The 19,705-nt window shown below is 38.2% G+C and overlaps 1 protein-coding gene across 2 annotated transcripts in view; it reads right to left on the reverse strand.

Annotated features, from left to right (window-relative positions):
* Positions 1-2,503: 2,503 nt before the first annotated feature.
* The window catches only part of LOC119840643 (calcium-transporting ATPase type 2C member 1), a 34,307-nt gene continuing 17,105 nt past the window's right edge, over positions 2,504-19,705 (reverse strand). Inside the window, exons 4-19 of one of the 2 annotated variants that reach the window (XM_038367327.1) lie at positions 15,959-16,115; positions 15,545-15,803; positions 14,983-15,220; positions 14,311-14,442; positions 13,529-13,695; positions 12,391-12,536; positions 11,665-11,867; positions 11,104-11,283; positions 10,291-10,388; positions 9,419-9,506; positions 8,763-8,892; positions 7,745-7,914; positions 6,831-6,994; positions 5,117-5,250; positions 4,011-4,114; positions 2,504-3,490 (exon numbers count right to left, since the gene is read on the reverse strand). In XM_038367327.1, coding sequence (XP_038223255.1) covers positions 3,354-3,490; positions 4,011-4,114; positions 5,117-5,250; positions 6,831-6,994; positions 7,745-7,914; positions 8,763-8,892; positions 9,419-9,506; positions 10,291-10,388; positions 11,104-11,283; positions 11,665-11,867; positions 12,391-12,536; positions 13,529-13,695; positions 14,311-14,442; positions 14,983-15,220; positions 15,545-15,803; positions 15,959-16,115 — 2,507 coding nt within the window. In that variant the 3' untranslated portion in view covers positions 2,504-3,353. The remainder of the gene's footprint in view (positions 3,491-4,010; positions 4,115-5,116; positions 5,251-6,830; positions 6,995-7,744; positions 7,915-8,762; positions 8,893-9,418; positions 9,507-10,290; positions 10,389-11,103; positions 11,284-11,664; positions 11,868-12,390; positions 12,537-13,528; positions 13,696-14,310; positions 14,443-14,982; positions 15,221-15,544; positions 15,804-15,958; positions 16,116-19,705) is intronic. The other variant, XM_038367328.1, reaches the window with a different exon arrangement.

Consider the following 19,705-nt stretch of genomic DNA (forward strand, 5'->3'; position numbering starts at 1 on the left):
AGCCGTAGTAATTCCAGTGTGGGAACAAGACAGAGCTACAGGTCTTCTAACGCAGTTACTTTTCTACACTGGAATTACTCCTGCTATAAGACGTCACGGTAATTACCCAGCATACTCTAAGAGATATTACCCAAGTCAGATATTAAGCTAGATATAGCGAGTGTAAGATTGTGAACACTTGCATTATAACTATGTGAGATTATGGGATAAAAAATGGTTGTGGGATATATGGAATCGTGGGATTTGTGGGATTAAAGAATGGTCTATGCCCAAAAGTAATAAAAATTTTGCAATCGTATTCTTCAGCTCAATTTATGGCCCTGAAGGTTAAATTTAAATGTAGATACTGTAATGTACTAATTTATCATTTAAGTTCTATCGGTATCATCTACGGAGTAAACCATGATTTTTTTCTTTGTAAAATATGACAATATTTCATACTATCACATTTAACATCGCGAGTTAATCCCATACTTAAAAAACTCAATGATTTTATAGTGTTGTCATATTTCTGTATATAATTTTAGTTTTAACGAAAAAGAAATGGCAATTTATCCTAATATGTTATATAAGATAGATATGGTTCTAATCACAATTTTGATATATATTTTGGGTTATTAGGCCTTCAATAGTTTGATATATATAAAAGTTACACTATATAATAGCTACCTTGCTTTAAATATTAATTTTTTTATAATATATTGAGGGTCTTTTAAATTCATATCATATTATTTGAAGTATACGATACAATATAAATGCTTTTTGCAATCTTCGGTCCTTAATACCAATTAGATACACAATCAACAACAAAAAACGACCGTGCCGTGCAGTGCATGTGTAAATTTAACTTTAATTCTTCTGATTAAGGTTGAATTTATTTTGAAGTATTAGCCAGTTATACGTCATCAACATCTATGGCTTATGGTATTTTTTTTAAAAACAACTTTAAGAATTGCTATTACGGTGGATTTTGCTTTGACGTTGTTTCTGAATTTAACAAGCTCACTTGACGAGTTTCAAGCCCGTTTTATGCTATAGATCGTGTATCTAGTTATTACTTTTGTTCCAAGTTCGTAAATAACACAATAACTAGAAATAATTAAGTATTAGTTTTACCCTTTGTTGTACAAAGACAAATGTATAGAAACACGCATTAAATTTCTAAACGAAAATTGTCAGCCGCGACAAGGACTTTCTCTCAAATCCAAAAAGAATGGCGTGTGTTGCCACTTCTAAATTAGTAAATTTATTGAATAAAAACATTCTGTTATCACGAATGTTTTAAAATAGGCTAAATTAAATTTAACATGAGCAAATTAAGAACAGACGTATCTAGTGATTACTCTTTTGTAAATATGCTCCTTAGAGGAACGGTGCCTCTTAATGTCTTCAGCTTCAGAAAAAGCAAAGCAATAATTTATGATACATAGTATTTGACCCGCATAAAGATTTAAAATAAATAATCTATCACAGCCTACGCATACTAACCGTTCTTTGTATAAATACCACTCAGTTAATAAATAAACTACATAGATACACTAAAAAAAAAAACAATAAAGGAGGGTAAAATAAAAACTAAAAAAATAAATGTAAAACTATATTTATGGACATTCGATGACTATTGTACGAAATATATTTACAATTACAACGATACAATAAATAAAAATTATAGGATACATAAAAATGTCATGTATTTAAAAAAAAAAAACAAAAAAAACATACTGGGCATTTTTTCTTACACACTGGCAATATTTACCGTAACGTTCGAAAATGCAAAACTGTACTTAGCAATTTATTAAAAGGACTAAAATGACACATTTTGTATTCATTATGAATTGAACTTGTGGGAAATATAACCTAACACACTAAATAAGGTATTCAAAGCACATTGTGAAAAAAAAAAACGGAATCGGAATGTTTGTACATTTTATGTTAAAAAAAAAACATATGGCTAAAAAAATAATTTAGGCCCTTTACGTTTTCTAATTTGAGATAATTTTCCTTATATTTTTGAGACGACACAAAGCATGTGTTTTTCATCCTAAATTGTGGGTACTTCAATATTCTGTTAAGATCAAAACTACCCCCAAAAATATTTCCAACAAGCTCCTACCATAAAACTATTCTAGCTTTCAACGCAACCTTATAAAAACCTAATATCAAAATAAGCGTAAAAAATACAAACTAAATTCATTTAATTTCACTTAAATCACATAAACGCGATACAAAAATAAATTAAACAAGCATTTCGGTACGAATACTGCGACGTTATTTTCCTATAGTATTAAGTTTAGTGGTGAATTATATTAAAAGACTTCATACACAATCGAATGGCTTAAAAATATCTTTTAAAATCAAATTCTTATACAAATGAGTACGGAGTATGTACTAAGTTATATAAGAACTTTTTATTGTGTTTATTTTTCTGCTTTATAACGATAATAAAACCTTTTTCGATTTTCGATCTAAAGAATTCAGAGAACTTTATAAAAAAAAGTCTAATATATTACAAAACACCATACAAACCCTTTAATTAAACAAAAAATAAGCCTAAAAATTAAAACCGCAGGGGATATTGATTTTACCATCGTATATAGCGAATGGCATTTGGTCCGTCTCACCGTCGCACTGACAATTGTCATTAAAAAGACACGCGTCACCCACCGCCCGTCGCCTTGCGTGTGACGCGTCACCTGTCACTCGTATACTTGTCAAGTCAGTACATTTGTCATATGAAAAGTCTCTCGCCGTTTGACCCTCTGTCACGCCCGCGTGACAGTTTCTCGTCACCCGATTTTTTGAAACTGTATGACAATTGTCATACGACGCATTCCCTCTCTGTTTATTCGACACATTACCCTGAAATTCGTCATATAATACGTCTACCACCCGATCATCCGTCACGTTCATATGACAATTGTTAAAGGTCAAGTCACTCGTCATACTTCTATCTGTCACATTCGCATGACAGTTATCATATAACGGGCTCAACAGCTTTTTATCTGCGGGAGTCATATGACAACTGTCATCAACGTCACTCGTCCTACGCCCATGGGAATCTGCCGAGCCGCGGAATGGAAAATGCTTGCACAATCTAACACTCTGACGCGTATCGCCGATGTTAACATCCCTCAGATCAAGTACAACACAGCCCCTCGGAGCGTCAGCGCGACATGTGGCCACACGCGCGTCTCCCTGACACGTGTCAGTCTGACAGCCGTCAGTCTGGCACGCGTCAACATCGCACGCACCGCCGCCGCCGTAGCGGCTGTCAGGCTGACAGCCGTCACCGCGGCGCACGTCACACTGACACGTGTCAGACACGCCTACTCCGCTTTCGTCTCGGGCTGCTGTCATACAAAGTCCATCGCATCGTGTGCCTTCGTCGAGAACTTTGGGAAGGCCCGCTTTTTCAGCATGCGCTCGATGACCTTCTTAATTTCGCTAACGATGAAAACGCTTGAGGTCAAGCAGACTAGGAATATGAGATCTGAAATTAATGATATATTGTGAGAGATCAATTCCACGGAATGATCTTATTGGTGATCTATGCAAATTCCACTAGACCGATTTAGCTGCAATAAATTAGATCCCACTAGTTAACCTCTAGTTAACTTCGAGTCTAGTTAACTTTTGTTCGGGTTCCACGTGGTCAAACCAACTGTTTGCATTAATTTTGTGGATTTAAAATACTACCTAGGTACCTACCAAGGTATTATGAGGTATTTCTATTTATTCGGGATAACATTTGACTTTGTTATCATAGAAGCTAGGTTTAAATTAAACAAATCAAAATACTAGCAAATGATTGAATATTAGTGGTTCGCCCCGGCTTCGTCCGTGGTACATATATAGCCTACAACCTTACTCAACAAATTGGCTATCTAACACTGAAAGAATTTTTCTAATTGGAACAGTAGTTCCTGAGATTGGTGCGTTCAAACAAACAAACAAATTCTTCAGCTTTATAGTATTAGTATAGATTTAATCATTGTAATAAAAAACCTTACCATGTCCAGTGAGCGCTTCCGTTTGAAACACCCTTTGCAATGGCGGGAAATATATCACCAACATTTGCCCCACCAAACTTAACGATACGGCGATCAAGAACATTCTGGAAATAAATATTATAAGTAAGCTTTTTGCGGTTTGCATTTTCAAAAGGCGCAGGTTGATCAATAGTTATTATAAGATGACGACTCAAAAGTGCTTCTAGAAGAAATCTAGTTGAATAAATGATTGATTTTGAAATTTGAATTAGAATTATATTTAACTAGACATTGGTTAAAGCTTGAGTGTAACACCGTGGGGTCCTAGCTTCGATTCTTGATGGGGATAAAAAAATATATTGCCTCGGTCCGCCAGGACACGGTGATCTGCCTTCTGATCACCTACTTGTCCATTAATAAATTTGTTGAGTGAAACAGATGAATATTATCTGCCCCATATCCCATTAGCGGAGACGTGACTTCACTCATACTAATAATAAGTGTTAAAGTCTAAGAAATGTTAACTATTTTGATCCCATTCATTTATCTATTGATCATTTAGATCTAGTTTTTTTTTACTAAAACATTAAGAACTAGTTTACTTCCTACTCTACAACTCGAAATTCATAAAGTGTACGCTACAAACCATTCATCAAGCTATCTTGGCACGCATCCATCCCCTCTCCCTTCTCAGTCCATTCCTAATTTCCCATCATCAATCCTATCCTCACCCCTTTCCCCTTAAAAGCGGTCCGCGCAGTCGCAGAGGCAGTACCTCCGAACGTTCACGGGCGTTGGTGATCGCTTGCCATCAGGCAAACCACCAGCTCAGTTGCCCGCTATGACACGAAATAAACCAAAGCCCAACCCCGAACTTCCGACTACAACCAACAGCCATCATCAGACACTCACTTTTAATTTAGTTGAATAGCATTGAAATGCTTGAATTTATAAATGAGAAATATAGAAAGAATAGAAGAAAAATGATCACGTAGCGGGGTTTGAACCCGGGTCACGGGATCACGGGTGGCCGAGAGGCTAGACGTTGCTGCGGCTTGGCGAAAAGACGCTGGTCAAATCCCGCCGAATCGCGAATATCCCGAATTGAGACAGACTCAGACACTCACTTGTTGGAGAACAGGCCCACTTGGAATATGGACTTGGTCTGCGAGCGGCACGACAGCGCGTTGAACATGTCGAACAGCACGAAGCACGTGAACGTCATCGTCGTGTCGCGGGGCGTTATCTTGTTGTCCGACATCTGCTTATAATCATTATGAATATTATTACACTAGCTGCCCGTCCGTATCCCGTAGGAATATCGGGATAAAAATTCGCCTATGTGTTATTCCAGTTGTCCAGCTGTCTACGTAACAAATTTCATTGCAATCGGTTCAGTAGTTTTTGCGTGAATGAGCAACAAACTCACACACATCCTTACAAACTTTCGCATTTATAATATTAGCAGGATAGTAGGAAGGATTTAATCTGCGCTTTCGTTTAACTGTAGTTACAATGAATGATAGATGACTAACCGAATATTTTGACCAATCATAAATAAACAACTGACTGAACTAAATACATGACATTTATCTATTCAATTTTATATATGGACATTAGAATAATTACTTCGTGCTCTTGTTATTTTTATGCTTGGTATAGACAATAATAATGCTCTATATGTATAAATATGATTAAAAATTAATTATTTATGTAAAAAGAATTGTACAGGACAATTGTAAGCCACATGGCAGATCACAGAAGAACTTTATATTATGTAATAAAAACCTTATAACCTGTGAATCAAAATCATTTTTAATTTTAAATTTGAATTTGATGATATTTAGTTAAAAGAACAGTGTTGGCTCAGTGGAAGTCGGACTTGAAATCGATAAGTCGTGGGTTCAGGACTAGGATAGCGTGCAAATATAAATTGATTTTCCAATTTATCTGCACAAGTCGATCGCATCACCACTGTTCAAAACGTTGAAGTAAAACATCGTGAGGAAACCGGCATGTCCAAAAAACAAAAGTTCGACGTGCGGCATCTGTCAACCCGCACTTGGCTAGCGTAGTGGATGGTATTGCCTCACCCTTCATACATATATGGGCTGATAACGATGATGATGACAATGAATGATTCTGAATAAAATAAATAAATAGATAATATCATTTTGTGGGGGTCTTATTAAACTCTTTTTTATTACTTCCAATAAATTTCATTCGATCATTAATAACAACTAGATATACAATCAGCGAGAAGGAATGTCCCATCTAAAGTGGGCTGGAGGTGCAGATTTGTTGTCTTGTAAATCCAACTTTAACCTTTGAATAAAATTTGGTCGATTTTTCAATAACTTAAAAATTTGATAATGTTGCAAAAATAGAATAGCACGCAAAACCTACGAATGAAAGAACAGACGCGTAAAGCAATGAATAAACTAGTTTTAAATGAGAGGAAAAGCTCGTGCTGTCGGTCTGCCCGTGAAGTAAAGCCTCACGGCTTATGGACTTAAGAAGCAAGAGAAGTTTTTAAATCGAGTCGACCGACCGACATATCAGGTCGTAGATTCAACTCTGAGTATAGTTAAAAGTATTTTTTCTCCTCTATAATAAAAAAATACCCCCACCTTCCGGTTGACCACCTAGAGCGTGCCGGCTATGATGATCGTGGCACACACACACGCACCGTGTGTATGTGGGTGTGAGCCACGCACACACCCACCTCTCGATTGAACACTCAGAGCGTGTCCGCTACGACGCACACAGCGTGTATAGCATGATCGTCGTAGCGGACACACGCACGCACACGCACACGCACACGCGCACGCACACACCCACCTCCCGGTTGAACACCCAGAGCGTGCCGGCGATGATGATCGCGGCGGAGAGCAGCACGGAGAGCAGCACGCCGCGCGAGATGATGCGGCGCGAGGTGTCGCGCGGCTTGCGGCGCAGCACCTCGTGGTCCACCGGCTCCACGCCCAGCGACTGCGCCGGCGGCCCTGCGGGGGAAGTACCACATCCCAATACAGGACCGGCGTGGAATAGCCTACTGCCGTGTTTCGTTCGGAGAGTGAGGGATCTGGAGGCTCATATCCTCTTCCTTGCCCTTCCCGTTCCTTTATTCCTTATTTAATCCCTTTCCACTTCGAATTCGACAATCCATTTGTAGATGAGGTCTGCAAATGATCTTACGCCTCTCCGAAATGTCCATGGGCGGTGGTAACGCTTACCATCAGACGACCCACCGGCTCCATTGCCGACAGTAACATACAAAAGGAAATGTATCAAAAGATGTACAAATTTTCGTAGGCGATATTTTAAATAACACCTATATGTGAAAACTAGTAACTAACTAGCTAGTCCATAAAAAACAGAACTCGTCAACATAGCACAGATACATAAAACGAAACAGAAACATAAGAAACAAACATTCTTGTTTAAGTCAAAATTTTTTTGGCCTTAGTTGAAATCTATACTAATATTATAAAGTTGAAGAATTTGTTTGTTTGAACGCACTAATCTCAGGAACTACTGGTCAGATTTGAAAAATTCTTTCAGTATTAAATAGCCCATCTATTGAGGAAGGCTATAGACTATATATGTACCACGGGCGAAGCCGGAGCGGACCGCTTGTATTACATAAACACTACGGTATTTTCCGGAGCAAAAAAATATCACGGCACAACTTGTCTAAGGAAATAGAGAAATTCATAAAATCTTTTGCTTACAGTATAAAGCTATTCACTCACCGTCCATGATGATGTTGATCCACAGTATTTGCATGGCGTTCAGCGGGTTGGGTATGCCCATGAGAGTGGCGAGAGCGATAAGCGACAGCGCCGCTATGGAAGTCGACAGTTGGAAACGGACGAAGTTGCGTATGTTGTAGAAAATGCACTTGCCCTCTTCGATTGCCGAGCTGAAATTAATAATTAATTAAACTTTAAGAAATTAAAGACTTTTCGCGGGTTCACGGGGAGATTGGACACGATCGCTGTAAAGCGTTCCAAACGTCGGGTTAATGATATAATGAATAAATCGCGTTTAAAATGCGTTTAAAAGTCTTTAAATACTCGCGTAATATCAAACACAAGAAAATACTAATTAAACCTTTATTTTGTGCCAGTTGCGCCGCGCGGTTTCACCCGCGGACGTAACCACGGGCAATAATAAGTATTTACATAGCTCATGTCGTATTCTGATGTATATATAGTATAATTGTAAAGTTTCATAAAAATCCATTCAGTAGTTTCTACGTGTAAGGGTAATAAACATCCATTCATCCATACATATTTAAACTTTCGCGTTTATAATATTAGTAAGGTTTTCTATACGATAATTATCTCTATAAACAGTGTCACAACAATTTTCTCACAAATACAAAAAAAAATCACGTCAATTGGTTGAAAACCCGCAGAGTTTAATGCGGGAGTCGAGCACGCTTCGGCACGAATTGGGCCAGCTCGCACCGGGGAAGTAACACACCCCCACAGAAGACCGGCGTGAAATAGTCATATGTTACTCTGTTTCGTTAAATTTGGTACGTATACAGCTGGACAACTGGAATAACATATAGGCAACTTTTTATTCCGATATTCCTACGGGATACGGACTTACGCGGGTCAATCCGCGCGGCGCAGCTAGTACGCAATAAAGAATTTCCATTCATTTCATTCATTCATAACCCACAAAAAATCCTATTCTATTCATGACAAAATAAACGAGAAAAAAAATACAGTCGGCAAAAAACAACAACAACACACTCACATGATAGTGGCGAAGTCGTCATCAACGAGTATCATGTCGGCGGCCTCCTTGCACACGTCGGTCCCGTTGCGGCCCATCGCGATGCCGATGTCCGCCCGCTTCAGCGCCACGCCGTCGTTTACGCCGTCACCTTTTAAAACCGGTTTTTTTTTATTGAACACTAGCTTTTGCCGGCGGCTTCGCACGCGTTAAACTCGGGAGTAGTTTAATTGATATTTTTGTACGTATAAAACTTTCTTTTGAATCGCTCTTTCTATTAAAAAACGCGTTAAATCCGGAGTAATTTAATAGATGTTACTATGTAACATACAAAACTTCCTCTTTGAATTACTCTATATATAAACTTTAATCTATATAAACTTTTATCTTTTGAACAAAATCCCATCAAAATCCGTTGCGTAGTTTTAAAGATTTAAGCGTCCCAATGTCCCTATGTATGAACATGTAGTGATTGAAACACTTTAGAATATAATGAAAAACCTAACATTCAAAACATTTATTTGTCCAATTAGAGACAACACACACGCGCGCACACATACACCACACACATCTATAAACAAACTAATATAAACACACATAGATACACACTAACGCACACCGTTTAGAAATAATTGTGATATTCCAACGGGCACATGAAATAATTTGATTATAATAACCTGTCATTCCAACGATATTTCCGAGCCTCTGCAACGATTTCACAATCGACAACTTGTGTTTCGGCGTCACACGGTAGAACACGCTTACCTGAAAAAATAACAATTCACGACATAAAAAAAAACAATTACTATTGGACGTGAATAATTTATTAATAACAGCTGCGCCCCGCGGTTTCACACCCGCTTAAGTCTGTATCCCGTAGGAATATCGGGATAAAAAGTTACCTATGTGCTCGGTAGTTTTTGCGTGAAGGAGTAACAAACACACACACATCCTCACAAACTTTCGCATTTATAATATTAGTAGGATTAGTAGGGTAGGACAGTAAGATGCAAATAATATTAAAATTGGTTGACTTAAAGTAAATCATGTATGAAAAGCGTTTAACAGTTCCTTAAAAAAAGGACATTTCAAACATATTTACATTTTCGAAAGGATTAATCTTGCCACAATTGGATATAAACTAAATGCTCATTCCAGCTCCGGCCGGGTTTTCAAATTATCAACAGTCAAATATCAGCTTATTAGTTAGCCCTACATCTTCATTTTCTATATACCCATAGATCACACTAATATTATAAATGTGAGAGTTTATTGTTTGGATGATTGTCCGTCAATCACGCTGACACAACTTAACGGATGAGAATTTTTTTGAAAATTTCATAGCTATAAAACTAAAAATTAAACTTAACGGATTCTTATGAAGTTTGGTATACAGACAGGATATGAGCTGACTTGGGTGATGGGATACTTCTTATCCTGATTAAATGCTCCCTTGAGATAGTACAGGAATTTAGATATCCGGGCGGAGCCGGGCCGAGCATCTAGTATAGATATAATGCTGACTTGAAATAGTATTTTCAGAACTTACGGTATCAATAATTCCATCGAGCTCGTCATCAGACATAGAGTCTAGTTGTTCCCCGGACAGCGACTGCGAATGCAACACGTCCAAGCCGACCATTTGTGCTGGAAAGCAAAATATAAGAACTGTTACTATGGAGAATTCGTATATAGTGGCCATATTGATCTTGGAATTAATAGTCCGCCTTAGTTTCGTCCGTGATACGATTTGTTTCTCTATAAAAACCTTCCTTGTGCCTTAACAAAAACGACAAAAATTCCAGAATCGGTCGAGCCATTCTCGAGTTTTACGATTTACGTTTTATGCTTACATTTGGCAAACTGTTTGATTACACACGTCTACTATAGCACGACATCTCGGGCACTCACCGACAGCCAGCGCGATGGGTCTCGCATCACCGGTCAGTGCCCTTTATTTTTTCCACCTATTACACACGTCCACTATAGCACGACCTTTCCCCAGCTCGACAACAATCAGCGCAGTAGGTCTCGCATCCATAGTCCTCCATCTCTTGTTCAATCTAGCTATTACACACGTCCACCACAACAAGAGCTCTCGGGCACTCACCCACAGCCAGCGCGGTGGGCCTGGCGTCGCCGGTGAGCATCTTGTTACCCACGTCCACCACAACAAGAGCTCTCGGGCACTCACCCACAGCCAGCGCGGTGGGCCTGGCGTCGCCGGTGAGCATCTTGTTACCCACGTCCACCACAACAAGAGCTCTCGGGCACTCACCCACAGCCAGCGCGGTGGGCCTGGCGTCGCCGGTGAGCATCTTGTTACACACGTCCACCACAACAAGACCCCTCTCCCACTCACCCACAGCCAGCGCGGTGGGCCTGGCGTCGCCGGTGAGCATCTTGACGTGCACCTGCGCCCGCTTGAGCGCGGCGATGGCGGTGCGCGCGGAGTCGCGCGGCGGGTCGCACACGCCGCACACGCCGGTGTACGTCAGCGACTCGAGGCTGGTGCCGCGGCAGAGGGCTATTATGCGCAGACCTGGAAACAGATTGGGTTCAATTCAATAATATTATGATTAAAATGGTGTAGATTTATATCAGAAAAACACAACATTTACCAAACACAATGCGCACGAAGCCAGTGCTTATACTAGATGTCTACGTACTGCAGGCACAGAATCTTCTCGAACACCTAGTATCCGCCAATAGCCCACTACCTATCACAAATGCCTATATATTAAATAACTATCGGTCCGCCCCGGCTTCGCCCGTGGTACATATAGCCTATAGCCTTCCTCGATAAATGGGTTACCATTGAAAGAATTTTTCAAATCGGACCAGTAGTTCCTGAGATTAGTATGTTCAAACAGAAATAAACTCTTCAGCTTTATAATATTAGTATAGATAAGCGAAAACTCACCCATCCTAGCGATATTATAGGCCTCGTTGAGAAAGTCTGCCTGCTTCTCCCGCGTCATGGGCGCGTAGTTCCCCGCGCTGTCGATGTACTGCGTGCACAGCGGCAGGATCTTCTCGATCGCGCCCTTAACGAACACCTCCTCCTTGTGTTTCGTGTCGTTGAACTTCGGCGCGCATTTTACCACCATCATTTTCGTTTCCGAACTGTTGGTGGAAATTAAAAACAAATACATATATAGATTTTTTTTTTTTTACAAAAAAAAACCGCTGGCAAATTTAATCGTGACCACAAGGGAGACCACCAGCTTTCAGAATTATCAAAATCGGTTATCCCAGGCGAAAGTTTTGAGACAGCAAAGCCAAAAAAATACAATCGAATTGATAACCTGCGTTTTTAGATAGATAGATAGATAGATAAAAAGTTTATTAAAAGAACACATTAAATACATGACAATTATAAAATAAGACGATTACACAAAGAAAAATTAACATAGAGAGGAAAAAAAGGACGGAGACAAATGTGCACTGTGTTCTTAAAAAGGGTCTTGGCTCAGCATAAATGTTAGAGTCAATGGGACCCTGACGCTGATATTCTGCCAACACCTCTAGAGGTTAGAAATAATTAAATAAATACCGTTATAATTGAGCGTAAGTGAGCGTAAAAAAAAAACATTCAAACCAATCAAACATCCTGCAAAATTTAATCTATATCTCACACAATCCTTACCTATAAGGAATCTCATTGAGCCTCGTATACTGTTCCCGTATATCGTCCATATTGTTTTTCATAGCGCACGCGAGCAGAGCGCCCTCTGTGGGCTGGCCGTACAACATGTCGTCCCTTATGTGCGCATTATTGCATAGAATACCCACCTGAAAATAAGCAAATGATATTCAAATAAATAAATCAAAAGATTTGAAAATAATGGGCAATTCAAGAATCAAAAAAGCTTAATTACGAAATATGGGCAGTTTTGGACTGGGTTTTAAATAACTTTTGTGATGTATACGGGTCTGTATTATGGTAATAGTTAAGACAGTAAAATTCACAGAAAATACAACTTCTATTACATTGGCATAGGTTTGGATGAAATATGGTAGAGTTTGAGACCCAAGAGAGTCGTTAGGCGAGTGAGTTTTTATCCCATATCCCACGGAAACGGGAACTCTGCGGAAACCTTGGACTGTCTACTTATTCCTTTGATCTATATATCTAGCGGTATGTTCAGATCTAAATTTTTTGACGTGACAACGTCTTAAATTAGGTTGCGGCTCGGAGTCACTCATGAAAAAGTGTAACGCCCGGTAACGTTACGATGAGTCATCAAACTGTGATCGGTCCGCCGCGCGCGCAGCACTAGAGAATTAGGCGCATTGAATCGGCGCGTGCTTGTGTCTCTGTCTCTGTCTTTTTAGTAAACAAAATATATTTTCTATAGTTAAAATTTGTGCAATTCTTATTTTCATTCAATTCCTTTTGTGCAATTTAATAATATTCATATCAATAAATATTCTACCGAGAAAAAGACGTTGTCACGTAAAATCTTCGCCCGTAAAACCGACTTTACAGGCAACCATTTTTTTGTCGCAAACTTTTGGGCATCTTATGTGGCGGTTCGCCTAATGGCAATCGATAAGCCCCCGCCCATGAACATTCGCAGGGGTAGGGCACCTGCGGATGCGGTGCCCTACGTATGCTTTTAAGGGGTTAGGGATAAGGAAAGGATTGACGACTGGAAAGAAGGAATGGACCGGAAAAGTTGAGAAAAGAAAACGGGCCTCCGGCTCCCCCACTCACCGTACGAAACACAGCATGCGTCTATTTCACCCAGGTTTACTGTAAAAAATATCTTTCATCATCTCACCTCCAACATGCTAGTAACACCCATCCTAGCTATATCCAGATCTCGGCCCTTGTACGCGCGCAATTGCACGTCTCCCTTAGCACTATATCCGGATCCTGTTACTTCCGCAATATGGCCGCCGGATGTCGATAGTGTAGTGACCGTCATCTCGTTCTTTGTTAGCGTACCTAGATAATACAATATCCAGATTTATTTTACATACAAGTGTGTTTTTAGTAGTTTTGTTTAAGTATGGTGACTACAAAGAAATGAAATAAAATGAAATTTATTTGATGATGCTTTCTTTGAGATTTAAACATCCTACCCTACTAATCCTACTTCCTAGTATAATATTATAAATGCGAAAGTTTGTAAGGATGTGTGTGTGTGTGTGTGTTTGTTGCTCTTACACGCAAAAATTACTGAACCGATTGCAATGAAATGTGGTACGTAGACAGCTGGACAACTGGAATAACATTTAGGAAACTTTTTATCCCAATATTCCTACGGGATACGGACTTACGCGGGTGAAACCACGGGGAGCTGCTAGTAACAGCTAGTAGAGCATAAAATTAAATCAATTAAGAAAATTTTGTTCGGCCTTCTGTTTTATTTACGTAACCAGCATATGCACAACTGGAAATTCCTTGAGCATAGTACACCACTATTCGGACATCGTGTACATCACATCATTACAATCAACATTACACTAAACAGACATATCCAGAACATATCTATTAATGTTTCTACTCAAAAGTGCTAAGAGAAGTATTATTATTTAAATAATAGTTTGAATACATTACCCGTCTTATCACTGCATATAACGTTGACACAGCCCAGAGTCTCTACTGTAGGCAACTTTTTAACAATCGCGTTCCGTTTGGCCATCCTCATAACGCCTAATGCTAACGTCACAGTCACTACAATGGGAAGACCTGAGAAAGAAAAAGAAAACCATTATTTTATGTTTTTTTAGTACGAAATATAATTCAAGACAAAAATATTAACTGCTTATAAATCATCAGTAATTATAATGAAAATAATGCTTGATTCACATGAAATAAGACATTCAATGCTGCTATAATTTGTTTGAGCCATTTCACCCACATCTTATGTTATAAAACGATCATTTTCTATGTTTAAATTGCCATTATGTAACACCTGACATAGAAGCGTTGGCCAGCAAAGCACCTTTATTAACACCACCAGTATTGCAATTGTTTATAGGCAGGGGTGACCACTTAACATCAGATGGCCTACCTGCTCCTGTGTTTGCTCTGCTATAAAAATTTTGCTTCCTTTTTTTTATATCACCGTCGGCAATGGAGCTGGTGGCACCGTCGGCAATGGTACATACGGGTTGCCGAATTCAAATTGGATAAAGGAATGGACTGGGAAGGGTAAGGAAAAGGATAAAGGCTTGTATAGGAAGAAGTCTTCACTATGTAATAAATAACACCTAGAAACTTCCAAACCTTCCGGTATAGCAGCAACAGCCAAACTGACGCCAATAGTGAACATCTCCTGTATGGCCTTGCCCTGCAACCAGCCGGCCACCATAATGAAGCCGATGATGCAGAAGCTGTACAGCGAGAGCTGAGCCCCGAGGGTGTCCATGGACCGCTGGAGCGGTGTCTTCGGAGCTTCCTCCGCTTGCATCATTCGGAATATGTCACCGAACTCGGAGCGTTCACCTGTGCTGACGACAATACCCTGGAAAAATAATTGAAACGTAAGTCATGTAGATTTTAATAAACGAAATTTACGAATTGATAATGTAAATTGGAAAAGTAAACGGCATAATTGAGATACTATGTATTTAGTATTAGATAGAAGGAAAGACAATTAATATAAAAATACTAAACGAACACACACATATACATGACCGATTTTGTGAAAGTATACGAAGCAATAAGCCAAATTGAGCCAAATTCTTTTGGTGCCATAACACACTGTCATGTGAGACCCGAAGTAAACATTATAATCTCAGTTAGATCGTTTTCCAACAAATCATCTTTTTTATTGAAACCACCTCACCTTAGCATTCCCACACCTCACAAGTGTTCCCATAAACGCGATATTGTCCTTATTCACCCTCCCAGCTGACGCCTTATTGGGTAGGACACTTTTAACAGCCGGTTCTGTTTCCCCAGTGAAGGAGGATTCATCTATAGCCAAATCAGCAGATTCGTACAGTCGCAAATCAGCTGGGACTCTATCTCCTACGTTCAGGTGGACAATGTCTCCGGGCACTAAATTTCTGGCTAGGAAATGTTCTAGGCTTCCTTCGCGGAGACTGGAATAAAAAAAAATACATGTTTAGCAATATTAGGTAAAGTGAGGGTGTATTTTTGAGTTACACTAAAATGAATATTTCAGAGCTTTATTTCACATTAAAAATACCCCATAAATACAATTTAGCTTTACTACATGTAACTTATAGTCTCTCACCAGTTACAAGAAGGTGGTACGAGCTTGTTCAGCTCCTCAAGCGACTTCTCCGACCGGTACTCCTGAACGAACGCCACCGTTACCACAATCATTATGGCCACTGTGATCGACACTGCATCGTCGAACTGCTTCATACAAATGCTGACCACAGCGGAACCTGGAAATTTATAACTATTTTAATACGTATACTAATGTTATCGAAAAATAAAGTATTTAACTCTGTATAGTAATGGGAGGAAAATTCTTTCACTAACAGACTGCTACTTTTCATACGAGCAACATGAGCTATCTTTTATCGGATTTATGACAATTAAATTTTGTATTGAATAGTCCATTTATCGAGCAAGACTATAGGTTATAAAGCATTACGTACGACATGTGTAAACCCGAGGGACATGACAGCTTATATAACTTCATGGCCGTTGGAGATACAAAGCTCTATAGACTTTAATAGCTAGACTATTCATTTAGAAAAAATATGAGAACTGAGCTATTGAACACGCTTTAATGGGCTCTCCAATAGACAAAGTAGACAATTTTATCTGCGAATGTGGGTTTCTGTCTTTCATCAAATTTGAAGTGAATGTTAAAATGAAATACATTCTCAAGATTACATTGTCGCAAGGAGAAAAGCTTGATATGTAAATTCACCTAGAAAAGAAATTCTTCAATAGAAATTGGATACAAGTCGGCAATGGAGCTGGTGGGACGCCTGATGGTAAGCATTACGACCGCCCATGAACATTTAGAGACGCATTAGGTCCATTGCAGACCTTATGCCTCTACAAATGGATTGCCGACTTTAAATTGGGAAGGGATTAACAGGGGATTTGCGAGAGGAATAAAGGAAAGGACTGGCCTTAGTAGAAGGGTAAGGAAAAGGACATAGGCCTCCGATCAACGAAACATGTCAGAATATAGACTGAAAATCGGACCGCTCTCAGAACGAGATTACATTTACAATGAGACTTAATTCCTCTTAAATAATATAGCATTAATATTGCGTATGATTGCGTGGAAGAGATTGTTAAGTAGCCATTTAGCTTCCGTTTGGACATGTCTCTCTTTTTGGAATATGTCTTTTAAATATATTAATATTAATATTGAGTTTTAGCCGCCATTTTTCCATGCATCTTATTTGTAAAGTGTTTTATTTGTTTATATGATGTACATTCCTTTCATTCAATTTGACAAATTCTTATCCAAAAACAATGATTTCCAAATGTATTCAATCAATTATTATATTGGTTGTACGATGAAATTCCTGATAAACACACTAGAAACATCGTCCTTGGTTTTCTAATTACGTACAATCAGACGCTTTAACAAGCCATAACATCGCGTCCATGCATCTGATCTGCGATTTAGTGTATTATTTGCATAATCATTAAGCTGATTTTACTGTAATAACATCGAGTTTATACATAAGCAATTAAGAAACACGCGATATTTTGTTCGGGTGTTGTTACGAGGTTGTTACCCGAAATTTCCAGACCACATCTACTTACGAATCGGTTTTTTTAACCGGCTCCACGCTTTTACTTTAAGTTACTATTAATAATATGTTTGAATCGTCGATTTCTTTTTTTTTTTTTTGTTAGTCACACCGTCCTGACATACAGCAATATCGAAACTAATTCTTTCAAATAAAAATCATCTTTGTTTTCAACCAACAAAGGAGGAGGTTCGTGTATGCCATTATTATTATTCTCAGTAAATATTGTTCTAGTTCTGACAATTTGAAGGCGATTTAGTTTTTTTTTGTTACAATAATTATTTACATAAAAATACTATTTATGAAGCACTTTTCTTTTTCTATAATATTCTATATGTAATATAGTAATAATGAGCATTGGAGTAACGTTAAAATAATATTCAAATAATACATACCGCTCAGGGATAATGAAGCATATCAGGTATTTTCATTAATAAACAAAACCATCTCCGAATCGAATTAGTATATAAAACAGCAGCTATACATAAGTTAATGAATTCATAGAAAATCCTTAAAATAATTACATAATACTCAGTACATAGTATTTTTTATTCATTTTCCACGTTTTAATATGCATTTCCGTACGTGTCTTACGTACTTATCAGCTATTCTGACGTAGGAAAAAGTCGTGTTTCTCGTCAGCTGATTCGAAACAATTCATTATTAAAATTGGACTATTTTTCGCTAACATTGAAATGTATGAATGACAAACTCACGCACACTACTGGTAGGGTTAACAACGAAATTCTTTAGAATTAATGCCAACATAGAATGAAACGAAATAGGTTACAAAATTATATTGTCTACGTCCATAGCAACATCTTATATTTCAATCAATAATTAGATCAGATTGTTGTAATAACATGGCTTGTAAAATCCGTTATATACCTATATCTCGAAACGTTAAATCCGTTTAAAGTTTCCTGCGCTATGTGAGTGTATCACTTTATAAAATTAGTAAATAAATAATAAGTACAGTTAGCAATGAAAGTCAGCGTTAAGTTCAAGGCCTAATGGTCTTTTTATAGAGTTAATTTATCAAACGACTTAAACTTTATTAAATTTTTCTTTTCCTTTTATTGAAACTTGACGATACATGGAACAATATTATTTAGAGTTAAATTTTCTACTATCGTTGCTGACCGTACATAATACGTAAATTCTATTATCATATTGATTTATAGTGCGCCAGCAGGGCTACGGAAAGGATTACTGTATGTATCTATATAACTTGCAAATTACGTGTGGTATATATGTTTACTAGCCAACCGCCCGCGGCTTTGCGTGTGTAATCAAAAGAAAAGATACACAGTCCCGGGTTATCCCCAAATAGTGACTTTTCCCGTAGAATTTCTAGGATAAAAACTATCCTGTCCTAACCGGGCTCAAACTATATCTATACTAGTGTGCTATCCAAGCTAAGGACCAGTGGCCAATGGCATACGAAAAATTGCTTATTTTGACAAATAGACAGACAAACAGACAGATAGACGGACAGCGAAGCTTAAGTAATAGTCCCTTTAAAAGAACCTTAACGAGAGGCGGCCTCTTTTTAGTCGACCCCAGGAGCGAAAACCCATGGTGCGCCACCGCAAAGGACATAATAATAATCCTACTAATAATATAATTGGTATGGATGGATGTATAGATGTATGGATGTCTAATAAATAAAAAAAATGTTTGATACATGTACCGTCTTTGGTTAAATTAATACGTATATTAATTAAAAAGCGGTTATTTTAATATAAACAACAGACACTCAAATTTTATTCAGTGTTTAAGATACGATAATAATCTTTCGAAATAAATATAAAAAAATAAATGACAGTATTGATATAAGACAGACAACAATAGCAATTTTACTTTCGACGATATGTTATCGATTGTATGGTTATTTTGATAAGAATCGATTTTATAGCGTGTATAAATAATGATGATAGATGCTATCGCAATGTTTTCTTTAATCCATTTCCTATGTCATTAGATAATTATTTATTGCTAGCTTTGCGCCCCGGTTTTGCACGCTCAGTCAGAGATATACAGGACCGAGGTTTCACCCCGGCTGTAGTGCCCGTTTCCGTCCATCTTTGTAGCAAAATTTCATCCAAATCACTTCAGCGGTTTATGTGTGAAAATGAGACAGACCAGCTAATGCCCCCATGGAGTAACCTGCGAAGCAATATACTTAGTCTGGCCATAAATACTGTTACACTTAATTATAAAAAAATATTACATTTGAATTTCGAATCTGT

The sequence above is a fragment of the Zerene cesonia genome, chromosome 7 (genome assembly GCF_012273895.1).
Source record: "Zerene cesonia ecotype Mississippi chromosome 7, Zerene_cesonia_1.1, whole genome shotgun sequence".
Classification (NCBI taxonomy): Eukaryota; Metazoa; Arthropoda; class Insecta; order Lepidoptera; family Pieridae; genus Zerene; species Zerene cesonia.